General features: G+C 42.3%; 1 protein-coding gene across 7 annotated transcripts in view; it reads left to right on the top strand.

Annotated features, from left to right (window-relative positions):
* Nucleotides 1–17,453, top strand: part of PPP6R3 (protein phosphatase 6 regulatory subunit 3) — a 132,381-nt gene that overhangs the window by 32,286 nt on the left and 82,642 nt on the right. For 6 of the 7 annotated variants that reach the window (XM_089654994.1, XM_089654993.1, XM_089654995.1 and 3 more), the window contains exons 2-3: nt 3,236–3,344; nt 13,339–13,467. In XM_089654994.1, the coding sequence (XP_089511120.1) occupies nt 13,456–13,467 (12 nt within the window). In that variant the 5' untranslated portion in view covers nt 3,236–3,344; nt 13,339–13,455. The remainder of the gene's footprint in view (nt 1–3,235; nt 3,345–13,338; nt 13,468–17,453) is intronic. The other variant, XM_089654991.1, reaches the window with a different exon arrangement.

The following is a 17,453-nucleotide window of genomic DNA, read 5'->3' as shown; positions in this document are numbered from 1 at the left end:
GTCAGAGTTAATGGGAAGATGGATGGAGCCAAATATAGGGTAATAGAAGAAAACCTGTTAGTCAACAAAAGACTTGAGAGTGGGGCGGAGGTTCACCTTCCAGCAGGACAATGACCCTAAACATACAACCAGAGCTACAATGGAATAGTTTAGATCAAATCATATTCATGTGTTAGAATGGCCCAGTCACAGTCCAGACCTAAATCCAATTAAGAATTAAGACTTACAAATTGCTGTTCAGACGCTCTCCATCCAATCTGACAGAGCCTGAGCTATTTTGCAAAGAATGGGCAAAAATGTCCCTCTCTAAATGTGCAAAGCTGGTAGAGACATCCCCAAAAAGACTTGCTGCTGTAATTGCAGCGAAAGATGTTTCTACAAAGTAATAACTCCAGGGGGGGCTGAATACAAATGCACACCACACTTTTCATGTTTATTTGTAAAAAAAAAAATGTTGAAAACCATGTTATTTTCCTTCCACTTCACAATTATGTGCCACTTTGTGTCGGTACCACTTGTCCCCCAGAGGATTTACCCCCAACCCCCCACCCCCCCTTTCCTGACCGGGCCATTTTTTGCGGTACAATGCTGCATTACTTTACCTGACAATTGCACGGTCATGCAACGCTGTACATAAATGACATTTTTTAATTTCGTTCCCCACAAATAGAGCTTTCTTTCGGAGTTATTTGATCACCTCTGTGGGTTTTTTTTTTTTTTTTCTTTTTTTTTTTTTTTTTTAGTGCTATAAAAAAAAGACAATTTCGAAAGAAAAACAATATTTTTGACTCTTTGCTATAAAACCTATCCAATAAAAAATTTTAAATCAAATTTCATAAATTTAGGGTAGGATGTTTTCTGCTACATGTCTTTGCTAAAAAAATAAACAAAATCACAATACGTGTAAATGAATTGGTTTAGGTGGAAGTTATAGCTTTTACAAATGGCAGTATATATACTGAGATATTTTGTACTAGTAATGGTGGCGATCAGCGGCTTATAGTGGGACTGCGGCAGGCATTTGGACACTGGGAGAGAGCTGACTAACTGCCACTAACATCCCCAGTGATACTAATAGTGATCAGTGCTAATAAAAAGCACTGACACTGTACTAGTGACACCGGACAGGAAGGGGGTTAATATCTGGGGCAGAGATACAAAACAGCATGTCTCTGTTTACACACAGGTCTCTCCCCTGTCAGCTTTATCTGATGATCAGATTGGCAGCTGGGAATCCACTGGCCAGGACCTGGTGATTGACATCCCCAGCCGCCAGTAGCGGTGTGGGTAGGGCAGCATGTGTGCCCCCTACCCAGAAATGCAAATTGCGCGCGCGCGTGTGTATACATGATTTTGTGCATGGTTGTAGCAGTATTTCTGCTATAGGGCTGAGGGAAAGTGGTTAATCTGTTCTGCCAGCAGAGTTCAGACTGTAAGTTATGGTAAACAAACTGCCCAGTACCCCCTTGATTGCCCATTCACATATATGAAGATTGGATATTGAACCGCATCCAGTCCGCATGGAAAAAAAATTGCTTCCTATGGTGCCTGTTTGCATATGTCTAGTGCAATGGTGGTGTGGATTCATTGTGTTTTTTAAAGAGTCTTTCCCGATTCCTGAGCAGTGTGGTCCAGTTCAAGTGTGGATTACAGGCTATTAACGTCTATGGGAACAGTTTTGAAAACACATGTGTGAACATAAGATCCTGAGCTAAACCTGACATGGACCTGTGAACTATTGTATCAATGAGCTATCAAACCTGAGCTTCAATCTGCACCACACGTGTGAATCAGCTCTGCATTTGTGTACACTGAGCTGTGCATGAGCAGCTCTTCATACGTTTACAGCACAACTCTGTTGGGACAATGTGACTCCTGTGTACATGTGAGTGAGGGATATCAATCCTGCAGCCAAAGAATACAAACCTGGAATGAACACTGGGAGAAAATGGGAGCCCCCTTGACAAATAGGAGTGCTGACACTGCAGCGCTGGAGAGTATCGCTTGCCAGGCAAATCTGCTGTGCATACTTTCACACTATTCCATAAAGAACCTGGTGCCTCTTTTCAGCTTTAACATTACATAGAAGTGAAAACTTCAGTTCTGCAGTTTTCAGAAGAGCGCAAATAAAATATAAGCAGGAATTTTTAAATCCATGTTTTACATGTTCCCTTTCATATAGCATAATAAAAGTAGAAGTGACCCCAGTTGTAAAAATGGAATTACACTTTAAAGCTGACCCCCAAGCAAACTTTTAATCAATACATCAACAGAAATCTTAACTGCCAAAGCAAGTATAGTTCTGTTCAGCTAGTCTTGTGACCCAGGCTTACCTGCCAGACAGCACGTCCAAATAAGCCTTGCATTTCTTTACTGCACTTGTTCCATAAACCTTCAACAATGAGATGTCCACAGCTTGATTGGGTTGTGAAGGAGCAGCAGCTTACTCGCATAGATTCTATGGAATGGAGAGGCTTAGAAGGCAGGCAGGGAAGGGGTGGGTTACGGCCAAGCTGGACTTTACAGGAACAGTGGACATATATGCTCAGTACTACTATATCTGGATCTACAGATTATCTTGATGTATCAGTTTGATTGGATCTGACCTGTGCTAGTTCACTTGGCGCACTCCATGTTCTATTGTTGGATATGTAGATGTTTGTCGACTATATGGAATAAGTGGGAGGAATGTATGAATTTGCAGAATAAAGCGATCTACTTCAGGGACTTTGCTGTTTGGAGTCCAGGAAGTTCCTAGCATCCATTCAGCACTTTTCAAGTTTTTGATGGCTTTAGGCTTCATTCACACTAAGTTTTATCAAATTGTGGGCAGAATCGTCATTTGAAAAAGAGCTGTAAAAGTGTGTGAATGCTTGATCGCGTTTTTCAGGTGCCATTCATTTGAATTGCACCTTGAAACGCAGGGTGTTTTTGCCATGATTCTGGCATGTTTTGCCACGTGGAACCTCTTTTGGCCATCGTGCGCCCCGCAATTTTGAGCGATTGTAGAAAAAAACACCCTGCGTTTCCAGGTGCCATTCATTTGAATGACACCTGAAAACGCAATTGCATGGTTTCACCTTTTTACCACGCTTTTTCGAATTGTGCTGATTTCGCCCGCGATTTGAAAAAAACCTTGTGAACGAGGTCTGTCCTCCTTTTTTCTTTTTTCTTTTTTTTTAAATATTTGCATCATGGTTTTTTCATATTTATTTACTTTATTTTTTTTTTACAGAATACAGGTCTGAAGAAATTGTCTTTTAATGTAGTCCGGATACCCTGTAATGGGCCAGAAGCTGAAGGAGCAAAGTGTGGTTTTATTTTAATATTTTAAATTTTATCAGGTGAGTGAAATCAGTTTGTCATGTGTTTTTTTTTTTTTTAACTTTTTTTTTTAACTTTTTTTTTTGTGGAAAAATTCTGATTTGACATACACTATATTGCCAAAAGTATTGGGACACCTGCCTTTACACGCACATGAACATTAATAGCATCCCAGTCTTAGTCTGTAGGGTTCAATATTGAGTTGGCCCACCCTTTGCAGATATAATTATTATTATTATTACTACGAGTTTATATAGCGCCAAAGGGTTTGCTCAGCGCTGTACAATAGGGGGGAGCATATAACAGCCTCAACTCTTGTGGGAAGGCTGTCCACAAGGTTTAGGTGTGTGTCTATGGGAATGTTTGACCATTCTTCCAGAAACGCATTTGTGAGGTCAGGCACTGATGTCCGATGAGAATGCCTGGTTCACAGTCTCCGTTCTAATTCATCCCAAAGGTGTTCTGTCAGGTTGAGGTCAGGACATTGTGCAGGCCAATCAAGTTTCTCCACCCCAAACTTGCTCATCCATGTCTTTATAGACCTTGCTTTGTGCACTGGTGCGCAGTCATGTTGGAACCGGACGGGGCCATCCCCAACTGTTCCCACAAAGTTGGACGTTAAATTGTCCATAATGTGTTGGTATGCTGATGGCCTTAAGAGTTCCCTTCATTGGAATTGAGGGGCCAAGCCCAACGCCTGAATAATAACCTCACACGATAATCCCCCCTCCACCAAACTTTACACTTGGCACAATGCAGTCCGGCAAGTACCATTCTCCTGGCAACCGCCAAATGCAAACACGTCTGTCGGATTGCCAGACAGACAAGTGTGATTGATCACTCCAAACAACACGTCTCCATTGCTATAGAGCAGTGGTCTCCAAACTGTGGCCCGGGGGGCTGGATGTGGCCTTTTGCTTGCTTTTATCTGGCCCTTGGGGCAATATTTCATCCTCAGACACAAACAATGGGGCATACAGTGAAGGAAATGAGTATTTGATCCCCTGCTGATTTTAAATGTTTGCCCACTCACAAAGAAATTATCAGTCTAAAAATTGAATGGTAGGTGTATTGTAACACTAAGACAGAGTAGCAACAAAAAATTCCAAAGGAATTCATGTCTAACAAATGATGCACTTATTTGCTTGTTCATGAGGGAAATAAGTATTTGATCCCCTATCATTCAGTGGGATTTTTGGCTACCAGGTGTCTTTCATACAGGTAACAAGCTGAGATTAGAAGCAGTAAAGGGAGTGCTGCTAATCTCATTTTGTTACCTGTATAAAAGACATCTGTCCACAGGAGCAATCAAACAATCAGATTCCAAACTCTCCAGCATGGCAAAGACCAAAGAGCTGTCCAAGGATGTCGGGGACAAGATTGTAGACCTACACAAGGCTGGACTGGGCTACCAAACTATCGCCAAGCAGCTTGGTGAGAAGGTGACAACAGTTGGTGCAATCATTCGCAAATGGAAGAAACACAAAACAACTGTCAGTCTCCCTAGGTCTGGTGCACCATGCAAAATCTCGCCTCGTGGCATGTCAGTGATCATGAGAACAGTGAGGAATCCTCCCACAACTACACGTGAGGATCTTGTCAATGATCTCCAGGCAGCTGGGACCACAGTCACCAAGAAAACAGTTGGTAACACACTACGCCGACAAGGATTGAGATCCTGCAATGTCCGCAAGGTCCCTCTGCTCAAGAAAGCACATGTCCAGGCCCGTCTGAAGTTTGCCACTGAACATCTGAATGATGCAGAGGAGGACTGGTTGAAAGTGTTGTGATCAGATGAGACCAAAATCGAGCTCTTTGGCATCAATTCAACACGTCATGTTTGGAGGAGGAGGAATGCTGCCTATGAGCCCAAGAACACCATCCCAACTGTCAAACATGGTGGTGGAAACATTCTGCTTTGGGGTGTTTTTCTGCGAAGGGGACAGGACAACTGCACCGCATCAAAGGGATGATGGACGGGGCAATGTGCCGTCAAATCTTGGGTGAGAACCTTCTTCCCTCAGCCAGGACATTGAAAATGGGTTGTGGATGGGTGTTCCAGCATGACCATGACACAAAACACACACTGCCAAGGCAACAAAGGAGTGGCTCAAGAAGAAGCATATTAAGGTCCTGGAGTGGCCTAGCCAGTCTCCAGACCTTAATCTGGTTGGCAACTTGAGCTTTCAGTTTCCTCCTCAATTTTCAAACGTCAGCCACCAAACCTTAATGACTTGGAGAGGATCTGCCAAGAGGAGTGGCCAAAATCCCTCCAGAGATGTTTGTAAATCTGGTGGCCAACTACAGGAAACGTCTGACCTCTGTGATTGCCAACAAGGGATTTGCCACCAAGTACCAAGTCATGTTTTGTGAAGGGGATCAAATACTTATTTCCCTCATGAACATGCAAATCAGTGCATAATTTGTTAGACATGCATTTCTTTTGAATTTGTTGTTGCTATTCTGTCTCTCAGTGTCACAATACACCTACCATTCGATTTTTAGACTGATCATTTCTTTGTGAGTGGGCAAACATTCAAAATCAGCAGGGGATCAAATACTTATTTCCTTCACTGTAATTTCGTTCACTGAAACCAATGATGGGGGCACAGTTCCTCCCCAATGACACCAATAATGGGGCACAGTTCCTCCCAATTTATACCAATGATGGGCATAATTCTCCCCCCCCCCCCCAAGGACACCAAAAAGGGGCTCAATTTCTCAGACATCAAAGATGGGGCATTGTTTACCCCCGTTGATGTCAGACATTTTCTACTTCAATGGCCGCAGTCTGGCCCCTCTGAAGTCTGAAGGACAGTAAACTGGTCCTTTGTTTGGAGACCCCTGCTATAGAGTCCAGTGGTGGTGTGCTTTACACCACTTCATCCAATGGTGATGTAAGGCTTGTATGCAGCTGCTCGGCCATGGAAACTCATTCCATGAAGCTCTCTATGCACTGTTGTGCTAATCTGAAGGCCACATGAAGTTTTTGTAGGCCTTTAGCTATTGACTCTGCAGACAGTTGGGGACTTCTGCGTGCTGTGCACTTCAGCATGCGCTGACTCCACTCTGTCATTTTACATGGCCTACCAGTTCATGGCTGAGTTGCTGCTGTTCCCAGTTGCTTCCACTTTGTTATAATACCACTAACAGTTGACCGTGGAATATTTAGTAGCAAGGAAATGTCACGGATGGCCTTTTTGCACAGGTGGCAACCTATCGTGGTACCATGCTGGAATTCACTGAGCTCCTGAGAGCGACCCATTCTTTCACAAATGTTTGTTTGTAGAAGCAGTCTGCATGCCTAGGTGCTTGTTTATACATCTGCGGCCATAGAGGTGATTGGAACATCTGAATCCAATGATTTGGTGTGGTGTCCCAATAATTTTGGCAATATAGTGTATGTGTACAGTGTGTGTGTAAAGGAAGAAGAGTTGGCTGCACACCGGAGAAATGATGAAATGTAGCAATAAATTTGTTGATTCATAAAATACAAAAAGCACCAGGACATATGCAGAGCTGCTAACGCGTTTCACGCGATCACGTGCTTAATTATAATCCTTGTTTATGATTAGGCAAGTGATCATGTGAAACGCGTTAGCAGCTCTGCATATGTCCTGGTGCTATTTGTATTTTATGGATTTTATGGATCAACAAATCTATTGCTACATTTCATCATTCCTCCAGTGTGCGGCCAACTCTTCTTCCTTTGCATTTTGTGTGGTGGCGAGCCAGGGTCTGCACCTGCGTTGGTTTGATGTGGATTGTTTGCCTGAGTGGTAACTCCTTTGTTCTTACAATGTGTTTGGGTTTTGTGTTTTTTTTTTTTTTTTCTTTCTATAAACTCCCTGGGGAATGTGGGGTGTCATGAGGCATAGTAAATGGTGTAACCTGTTATCGTGTAAAATGTATCAAACTATTTTCATATCTTGAAGAAAATCTTGCTCCATTCATTAACCTGTCATATTCATCATGTTCATCATTGTTAATTATTCTACTAATCACACGTCCAGTAATGCATGCATCATTCTAACACATGTCTGTGGGATATGTAAAGGGGATATCCACTTTAAATAGGCAAAATCCCTCCTGTTCCGAGTTCAAACCTTATACTACCTACCCCTGACAAGCTGCGGTTTCTAGACTGAAACTGTTGAGTGTGCTATGCCTCAGCTTTGTCCACAGAATCCCCTTTAAAACCGTCCTCGACACAGGAGCTGTGCCACATAGGAAAAATTTAGCAGATCACCCTGCACAGCCTCTTTAGACCAGTTTAGTAAAAGCAGCTCTGTGTGCTCTTCAGAGTAAAGTAAGGGTGTTTTCTAATGGTTGACACAGGCTGTCAAGCAGGTACCATGTTTTTTAATGCAGCATTTTGTTTGCTTAGTGCTGCCTGCTAGAGCCCTGACATACAGATCGAATGGTGACTCTTTATTGTTTCTAAGTGCATTTGCTCACCCTCACATGAAGAGATTTGTGTGTGAAGAGAGGTCTAATGTTAGACTTTATGGGGTTGATTTACTAAAACTGATGCAAAATCTGGTGCAGCTGTGAATGATAGCCAATCAGCTTCTTCAATTAATTTTTAAGGCTCCTTGCACACTGTACTTTTTTTTTTTTTTTTTTTCCCATTTAGTTTTTTTTGTTTTTCCCCTTCCAGAAAGTTCCAATCAAAAATGCAAACCAAGAGTTTTTTTCTTTTCCTGCCTCTAAATGTTGAGCTTAAAATATGCCTCTAATAGTCCTAATGTACAGTTCATCCAGAATGTAGTATTCACAGCACTTAACTTTTGCCACATTTTATGTTACAGCCTTATTCCAAAATGGATTAATTACATTTTTCCCTCAACATTCTGCAAACAATACCCCATAATGACATTGTGATAGTTCATTTTGAAATCTTTGCAATTTATTAATAAAAGGGGGAAAAAAACACGTACATAAGTATTCACAGCCTTTGCCATGACATTCAAAATTGAGTTCTGGTGCATCCTGTTCCCACTGATCATCCTTGAGGTTTCCACAGCTTGATTGGAGTCCACCTGTGGGAAATTCAGTTGATTGGACATGATTAGGAAAGGCATAAACCTGTCTATATAAGGTCCCACAGTTAACAGTGCATGTCAGAGCACAAACCAAGCCTTGAAGTCCAAGGAATTGTCCGTAGACCTCCGAGACAGGATTGTATCAAGGCACTGATCTGGGGAAGGGTACAGAAAAATTTCTGCAGCATTGAAAGTCCCAATGAGCACAATGGCCTCCATCATCCATAAATGGAAGAAGTTTGGAACAACCGGAATCTTCCTAGAGCAGGCCGCCTGACCAGTATGAGCGATCGAGGGAGAAGGGCCTTAGCCAGGGAGGTAACCAAGCACCCGATGGTCACTCTGAAAGAGCTCCAGCGTTTCTCTGTGGAGAGAGGAGAACCTTCCAGAAGAACAACCATCTCTGCAGCACTCCACCAATCAGGCCTGTGTGGTAGAGTGGCAAGACAGAAGCCACTCCTCAATAAAAGGCAAATGGTAGCCTGCCTGGAGTTTGCCGAAAGGCACCTGAGGGACTCTCAGACCATGAGAAACAAAACTCTCTGATGAAACAAAGATTGAACTCTGGCCTGAATGCCAAGCATCATGTCTGGAGGAATCCAAGCACAGCGCACCAACTGGCCAATACCATCCCTACAGTGAAGCATGGTGGTGGCAGCATCATGCTGTGGGGGTGTTTTTTAGTGGCAGGAACTGGGAGACTAGTCAGGATCGAAGGAAAGATGAATGTACATTGCTGCAGAGACATCCTTGTTGAAAACTTGTTCCATAGCACGCTGGGGCAACGGTTCATCTTTCAACAGGACCACGACCCTAAGCCCACAGCCCACATAACAAAGGAGTGGCTACGGGCCAACTCTGAATGTCCTGGAGTGGCCCAGCCAGAGCCCAGACTTGAACTGGATTGAACATCTCTGGAAAGATCTGAAAATGGCTGTGCACCGACGCTCCCAATCCATCCCGATGGAACTTGAGAGGTACTGCAAAGAAGAATTGGAGAAATTGCCCAAAAATGTGTGCCAAGCTTGAAGCATCATACTCAAAATGACTTGTAATTGGTCCTAACGGGGCTTCAACAAAGTATTGCGCAAAGGCTGTGAATACTTATGTACATGTGGGGTTTTTTTTTTTAATAAATTGCAAAGATTTCAAAATTAACTTCTTTCACGTTGTCATTATTATTATTATTATTATTATTATTATTATAATACAGTATTTATAAAGCGCCAATAGTTCGCACAGCGCTGTACATTACAAAGGGGGACAGAACATCTGACAGAACAATACCAATACAATGCAAAACATGAGGGGATTGAGGGCCCTGCTCTTTCTAGCTTACAATCTAGGAGGGAGGGGATGGTGGCACAGGAGGAGATAGCTGTGGGGGATGGAGTGGTAGGAAGAGTGGAGGAGGTCGGCAAGTTAGCAGGGGGCGGGGTAGGCTTCCCTGAAGAGATGGGTTTTCAGGGTGCGCCTAAAGGAGAGGAGAGTAGGTGATAATCTGATAGGTTGGGGCAGGGAGTTCCAGAGGATGGGTGACACCCTGGAGAAGTCCTGGAGGCGGGCATGGGAGGAGGAGACCAGGGAACTAGAGAGAAGGAGGTCTTGTGAGGAGCGGAGTGTGCGTTCTGGGTGGTACTTGGATATTAGGTCAGTGATGTAGTTCGGGGCAGTATGGTGGACAGCTTTGTACGTCAGCGTTAGGATTTTGAATTTGATCCGTTGCGCAATCTGAAGCCAGTGGAGGGATTGGCAGAGGGGGGTGGCGGAAACGGAGCGGTTGGAAAGGTGAATGAGTCATGCAGCCGTATTCAGGATGGACTGAAGCGGGGATAGCCAGCGGCGAGGCAGGCCAGTGAGGAGGGAGTTGCAGTAGTCGAGTCGTGATATGATGAGGGAGTGGATGAGCTGTTTAGTGGTTTCTGGGGTTAGGAACGTGCGGATTTTGGCGATGTTGCGGAGGTGGAGTCTGCACGAGTTTGTTAAAGAGTGGACTTGGGGCTGGAAGGATAGGTTGGAGTCCAAAATGACACCAAGTACTCTGGCCTGCGGGGCGGGTTTGATGGTGGCGTTGTTGGACATGATGGAGAAGTCAATGGGGGGTGGTGTCCGGGCTGGAGGGAAGACAAGAAACTTGGTTTTGGAGAGGTTCAATTTAAGGAAGTGGAGCGACATCCAGTCTGATATGTCGCTCAACAGGTGTGTGATTTCGGGCGGAGACCGAGGGGGTGAGGTGGGGGGTTGAGAGATAGATTTGTGTGTCGTCGGCATAGAGGTGGTAGTTGAAGCCGTGAGAGTGTATGAGTTGGCCAAGGGAGGAGGTGTAGATGGAGAAGAGAAGGGGCCCGAGGACAGAGCCTTGAGGGACCCCAACAGAGAGGGGGAGTGAGAGGGAGGTGGTGGCATTATAGGTAACGCTGAAAGAGCGTTGTGACAGGTAGGATGAGAGCCAGGAGAGAGCAGAATCTGAGGCCGAGGGAGTGTAGTTTGAAGATGTGGGTGAGGGAGCGTAGGATGGAGGGGGAGGGAGGTTGTAGGAGTTGTGAGGGGATAGGGTCGAGGGGGCAGGTGGTGAGGCGGGCATCAGAGAGGATCTTGGAGACTTCTTCGATGGTAGTAAGGTCAATAGTGCGGAGTGTTGGGGGAGCTTCAGTATGAGGAATGTAGGGTGGGGTGGGAGAGGAGGTCAGAGCAGTGGTGGGGCCGTGGGAGAGGGGTGTAGAGGGGGTAGCTGAGTGAGGGTGAAGGGGGTTGGAGGGAGTTTGAGCAGCGATGAAGTCCCTGTGGGTTATGTCGAGGGGGAGGGGGGATGAGGGGGTAGCTGTGTGAGAGGGGACGGGTTGAGAAGGCGTGTGAGTTGCGGCAATGTCCTTGCGAATTGTGTCAATCTTGTTTTTGAAGTGATTGGCAATCTCAAGGGCAGTGAGTGAGTCATTATGGGGTGTTTGTAGAATTTTGAGGGAAAAAAAATGAATTTAATCCATTTTGGAATAAGGCTGTAACATAACAAATTGTGGCAAAAGTTAAGCGCTGTGAATACTTTCTGGATGCACTGTATATGGACACATAAAATTACATTAAGCTGCTTCTAGAGCCAAAACGCTAAACTCCTGTTGAATCGTGTGTGTGTGTGGTGGGGGGGGGTCCAGTGCACATGGAGCCTGTTGGTTGTTTCTATGCAGAGCTGCCCTAGATTTTGCACTTTTTTGTAAATCATCCCAAATGTATTACATTATTGGAGCTTAGTGTGCCTTTATTAAATCCGTTTTTGGGTTTGCTATAGGCAACAAACGTAGAGGAAGGTACCTACTGACAACTTGTATTGTCAGCTTGTAGTGATTTTATTAGTCTTTGTGAAGCAAGCTTGCTTTGAGGAAAAAATATGCTTTCCAGTTGGATGAAAACAGACACCCTTTATTTGGCTCATTTACCTGATTATATTGTATATTTACATACCCTTTATTAATATACAGTCAAGTGTAGGGATTTATATATCGTATGAACTTCAACTTGATCTGTTCTGCTTTTGGATTCAACCAGAATTAGGCAAGGGTATCCTAATATTGTAAAGGTAGTGCACACATGCATTTTAGTTTTGATAGATTCTTACCATTTCCTGTCTCTTAAACGCTTGCTGATTTTTTTTTTTTTTTTTCCCCTGGCCCAGCAGATTGAAGCATAAACGTGCATGCTTGGATCTCAAAAGCATGCATATTTGACCTTAAAGTTAGGGTTTAATGAATAGATAATTTCTGGCATTTCTTGGGGAAGACAATGGCAATTGTCAGAAGTTAGGCATCACACTTGATACCTATTTCCCTCAAAGACTGACCGGTTTAATTAGATCTGCTGGTGCCCATACACCTACATTTTAAAGCCCAGTACAGCTAAAAAGAAGCCTTTGGTTTAGAAATGTGGAAACATCTATTGTAGGTGTATACTTTTGGGATCCTGGCTTCAGTACATGAGTCATTTAAACCAAAACAATTAAATGTAAACCAGATGTCTGGTCCATTAAAAAAAAACAAAAAAACAGCATTTTGTTTTATCCTGGATCCTTGACTCAGTGGAGGGAGGACAAGGATGAAGGCCCAGATTAAGCCTATACCTTCATCAACATATTGACAGCAGCTCCCATTTTTCCTTATTTTCACAGGTTTCCATTTAAAGTGTTAGACCACTTTTGAGGAGGAGGGGAGAAACAATCCCGTCTGTTTTTCCAGGTCCTTTGCCAATTTAATGCTAAAGGGAGGGTCTGGTTCATTATAACCACCTGGTGCGCTTTCAGTGTTTGTGGAACACTGAAGTGTCTGTATGTCCTTTTAGAAGTAACTCTTGGAGTATCATGTAAAAAAAAAATGGCAGGTCTTATATTTTTTATCTATCCAAAAAATCATGTACATCAACACAGAATATGAGAATGGCAGCGTTCAGAATAAACTTAGCATATATAGGTATCATCAAAATAATTGGAGGCTACAATGTTATAATTCCAAGTCAAAGTTAACTTCTTAGATTCCTAAAATATTGCCAGTGTCTTAGTGTAGATGTCTGAGAAATTTAGAGCAGGAAATGACATTTCTGGAGGCATTCTGAACACATGTGAAGAACTCTTCCAGGTTGCCATATTGCATTGAATTGTTTTTGTTTTTAGAAAATAGCAACTTTTAGATTTGGTCATTTTTAATACCGTTTAAAGTTCAAAATGGCTTGTGAGGAGAGAGATAGATATAGATATAGATATATATAGAGAGATTTTTTTTTTTAGTTTTATTTTTTAACCGTGTAGTCCTCCATAAAACCATATTGCATAGGTGACTATAATCTCATGTCCACAGCCAGTTTTATCTTCCCCCTATATGGTTATGTGCTGGGACAAGTTCTAGTATTCAGCACCAGTCTCTTGCGTCACTTACAGAATTGACCTCATGGTTCTACCTTTCACAGTCTTGTTTTTCCTTGTTCCAAGGCACCTGCTTTCTGTTGGAATTTGATGGACTAATCTTTGCCTCCACCTGCCCCCGTTGACTGAGAATCCCCTAATGTCATCTAGCTTCGGAGCAACATTCTGACATTTCACAGTAACATGTTTGCCGCAGTACGAGCCTTTTTATTTTTTCCATTTTCATTTCATGTCCTTGTTTTAAGTGTTTTATAAGTCAGCTGTTCCCTCCTTTTTTATATTACAATGAATCTGCTACTTTTTGTTACCGCTGTGTATAACAGTCATCTATATTTCTCAAAATATTTGTCTTAGATAGCTTAACATTTTAGGAGGCCATATTTTAACTCAACAGCTGGTTATTCCTCTTCTCACCTTTGTTTTTCCTAACTACTTGTATTTCATATAGTGATCTTAATATTTGAAGCAAACGTTATCTGTTTTGTTTGAGGTATTGTTCAGATGTTGAAAATGTACATGCAATTTCATTCCTGTTTACAGGATGCACTTTCCTTTTTAGGACCCTATTTGTTTTAAAGCTGGACTCCAGACAGACCTAAAAGGCAAACATTAGTACAACTTGCATTCATTAATACATCATGTAATGGTTTTTGTTTTTCTTTTCTTCATTTAAACAGTGCAAGTTATTGAATTTTGCTTTATCAGCTCTGTACAGCAGTGCTTAGACTGGTGAAAGGAGAGGCAGCACAAGAAGCATGATAGGCTCATCTCTGTGCTTTGTGATCAGCATACGGTTTCTCCCATTACTGTGCAGTCACAGGCTTGGGGAGGGACAAGACCTTTAAGTGAAGGTGAACTGCAGCAGAAAGGAAATTGGTGTCATGTCCTGCCAGATGGGACAATGCTGTGTAGTAGAGCTGTGTAAGTCTCAGGACTAAATGAACACAGATACACATCCTGTTTTTTGTTTTAAACTGCTCTTGTGTGTTTCATCTGAGTATTCACTTGTATTTAGTGGTTTGTATGGAGTTCCACTTTAAGCAGTCATGGAATTTTTGATGAACATTTAGTTTAAAGAACTCTGTTGCAAACCTGGGCAGTTTAAACTGATATAATGAAAACACTTTGAGGGGAAATTACTAAGACTGGAATAGTCAGTATCATGAACATCTGTGCATGGCAACCAGTCAGTCAGCTTCTACTTTCCATGTTCAAATCTTACTGAACAAGCTTAAGTTAGAACTAGTGGTGCACTGAAATGAATATTCTGGACTGAAACCTAAGATTCATGATGCACTTAGTGGTGCGTTTATTTTTTTTTATATATAATTGTATTCGACTTTATAATTAAATTACCAAACCCGGATCCTGTATTCTCTATATCTGGTCTCCCACAGTACACAGAACATGGAAATGCAATTATTTTTAGTAAATCTAAATGGCTAAATACCTTTCCTCATCAGCAGTATATAGCAGTCTTGTGACTTCTGTCTGTGTTCAGCAGAGCACTGGTTAAAGCTTGTAGAAGTTTTCTTTATGCTCTAGGAGGATGCAAAACCCCTGACCTCTGTCTGGAGAGTGCTGATTGGCCCTGTGCTGATCACATGCACTAACACAGGAAAAAAAAACACCTCTAGCACTAAACTAAGCATGTGCAGAATGGTTATGGTTCAGTCTGTCTTATCAGGAGATAAGACGTGGACATTTGAACAAGAGGAGGATCAGAGAAGTCAGGATAAAATGGCCTTTTTACACAATGCAGAGGATTAACCCCTTAGGTTCCACACTGAGTATAACAAGCGTGCTTTACTGCATATACAGACTGATTTTACTGTTGTGGGTTTAGTAACCATTTTAATAGCAAGAATTTAAATGAATGTGAATGGAGCAGTAGAGTAATAGCTGCGTATAACGACATGGCACTGCCCATAATACACATGAGGTAAGCTAATGTCTTCCATTTTCAGCACTCCTTCCTTCCTTCTTTCCTTTCCTTTCCTTTTCCCCCTTCTTTTCCTTTCCTAAAAACTCCAATAACCCTATTTTCGTCCAATATATCGGTGCATCACTAGTTAGAACTTGCTTACTATGCACAGCTGCTCCAGTATTAGGAGATTCCCACCATTGTTAGCAAATGTTGCCTTCAGTTAAAGCTACACTGTTGAGGGAGGGGAGAGAATCCCCAAAAATGTAAATGCCTTTTCCTGCTGCTGAACACCACTGTAAAATCTGAGAAACCAACACAAAATGCTTCAGTTCTTAATCTCCTGCTTTATTTAATGGTTCCACAAATAGATATGTTCCACAAATAGATATGTTCCACAAATAGATATGTTCCACAAATAGATATGTTCCACAAATAGATATGTTCCACAAATAGATATGTTCCACAAATAGATATGTTCCACAAATAGATATGTTCCACAAATAGATATGCAGTCAGACATACATTGTATTATCATCCTCCAAATTTCATAGTCTTGCCTTAACTCTTCCTATTGCACTGTGCATCGTTTACCTTCGGCAAAGCATGCTGATATGTACCATGTTAAGAAGGAAAGCAGAGGATCTTTGCTGTGCATGTAAATGGACAACATGGCTTTGCCCAGCGTTCTCAAACAGCTGTTGTCTGTCATTCATCAGAAACAGACTTAAAAAGTGCTGTATGCTCCTGCCATGTGCTTTTGTTAATGCAGTGCAAATGCTTATAACAAATACACAACATTCACAGGAACACCTAGACATCTACTGATACTTGGGTGTGTTTTGTATACCTGTGGATTTCAAAATATTAAGCATCAGTGGCTGATTCAGCCAAAACAGAACTCCAATTTCATCCAATGAATTTTTTAAATTTTTTTGGATTGATTAGGAAAATGTTAAAACCTCTCATTTTTATTGCAAAGTTTTTTGTGTTCCACGTTCGATTTCCTCACTTTTGCCCAGGTGACTAATGTCAAGTGGAACAGGAAGTGAGGGGAAATATACCCAGTAGGAACACTGCCCGTATCTATGTTTTTAAAAGAGAAGTATTGGAATACATTAAAAACAATCACTTGCTTAGATGGATGGAGCACCGATCGCAGCTGTCCCTGCTGGCTCTGCACTGAGAACTGAGCGCTCAAACACTGCTGAGCATTCAGTACTCCCCTCTGCTTTAAGCAGAGAGTGGTAACTGTCGATCACCAGCTCTTTGCGTTGCCCCTCCTGCACTCACTGGAGCACCAGGTTGTGGAGGGGGTGGGACAAGCTTGCTAGGAGGTCAGTCCAAGAATCTGGGTGGATCCTTATTGTAAAGTCTGGATCTTTCCAGAGCCTGAACCGGCAGAATGTCAGCCGATAGCAGGCATTAGCCCGCTGTCAGCTGAAAACTGCTCACAGGAGTGCAGAGCAAACTGCACTACTGTCATCCATAGGAGAAATATAGCTCTTTTGGCTATACTACTCCTTTTTGTTAAATGTGGTTTACCCCACTCTATCTCTACTGAACTAGAGCTTTAGCCCTGCGATTTCAGAAATGTAAAAAAAAAAAAAAAAAAAACACATAAATTCGTGTTAAAGACAATAGCCTCACCATTAAACCTTTTATTGCCATTTCTGTTGTCACGTTGTAGTTTATTTATGCATTGTGCAATATCTGTATATAATTGCTTAGGACTAATCAGTTTTCTACAGGTTTGGGAATTTTGTTTGAAAATGTTACGAACATGTTTACATTATTTTAGGTTCACCATTTCTTTTCATATGACTAAACATATATTCAACGTAACTGCATGTATTGAACAACCTGTTTACATGTGCCAATTAATTGATGTGGTTTTGCATTTTTTTAAAGTACATGTTCAAGAACTAATATTTCTGACTTTTACTTTCCAGCAATATTTAAAGTGGTATTAAACCCTCTTATTTATTTATTTTTACACAAGGAGCACTATAAAGTAAACCTTTCCTGTGTGCTGCTTCTTTGAACGTCCACTCTTTATATGAAAGAGCCAAGAGGTCCGCGCAGTCTTGAGCCAGTCTGTTAGCCTCGAGAAGGGAGGAGTAGGGAGGTGCCTTGCCATCCTAGGTTACAAATCTGTTCCTATTGATGCACACAATTCTAGTCCCTGCGTATGAAGCTTACCCTGTAGGATGCTGCAAGAGAAAGGAAGCCATCCAGAAACGGCGGTCATGGCACC

Source organism: Staurois parvus, unplaced genomic scaffold, assembly GCF_062004578.1.
Source record: "Staurois parvus isolate SC_StPar_1 unplaced genomic scaffold, SC_StPar_1.0 ptg000818l, whole genome shotgun sequence".
NCBI lineage: Eukaryota > Metazoa > Chordata > Amphibia > Anura > Ranidae > Staurois > Staurois parvus.
Note: the sequence above shows the minus strand (reverse complement) of the source record. Positions and strands in the feature narration are given on the sequence as shown.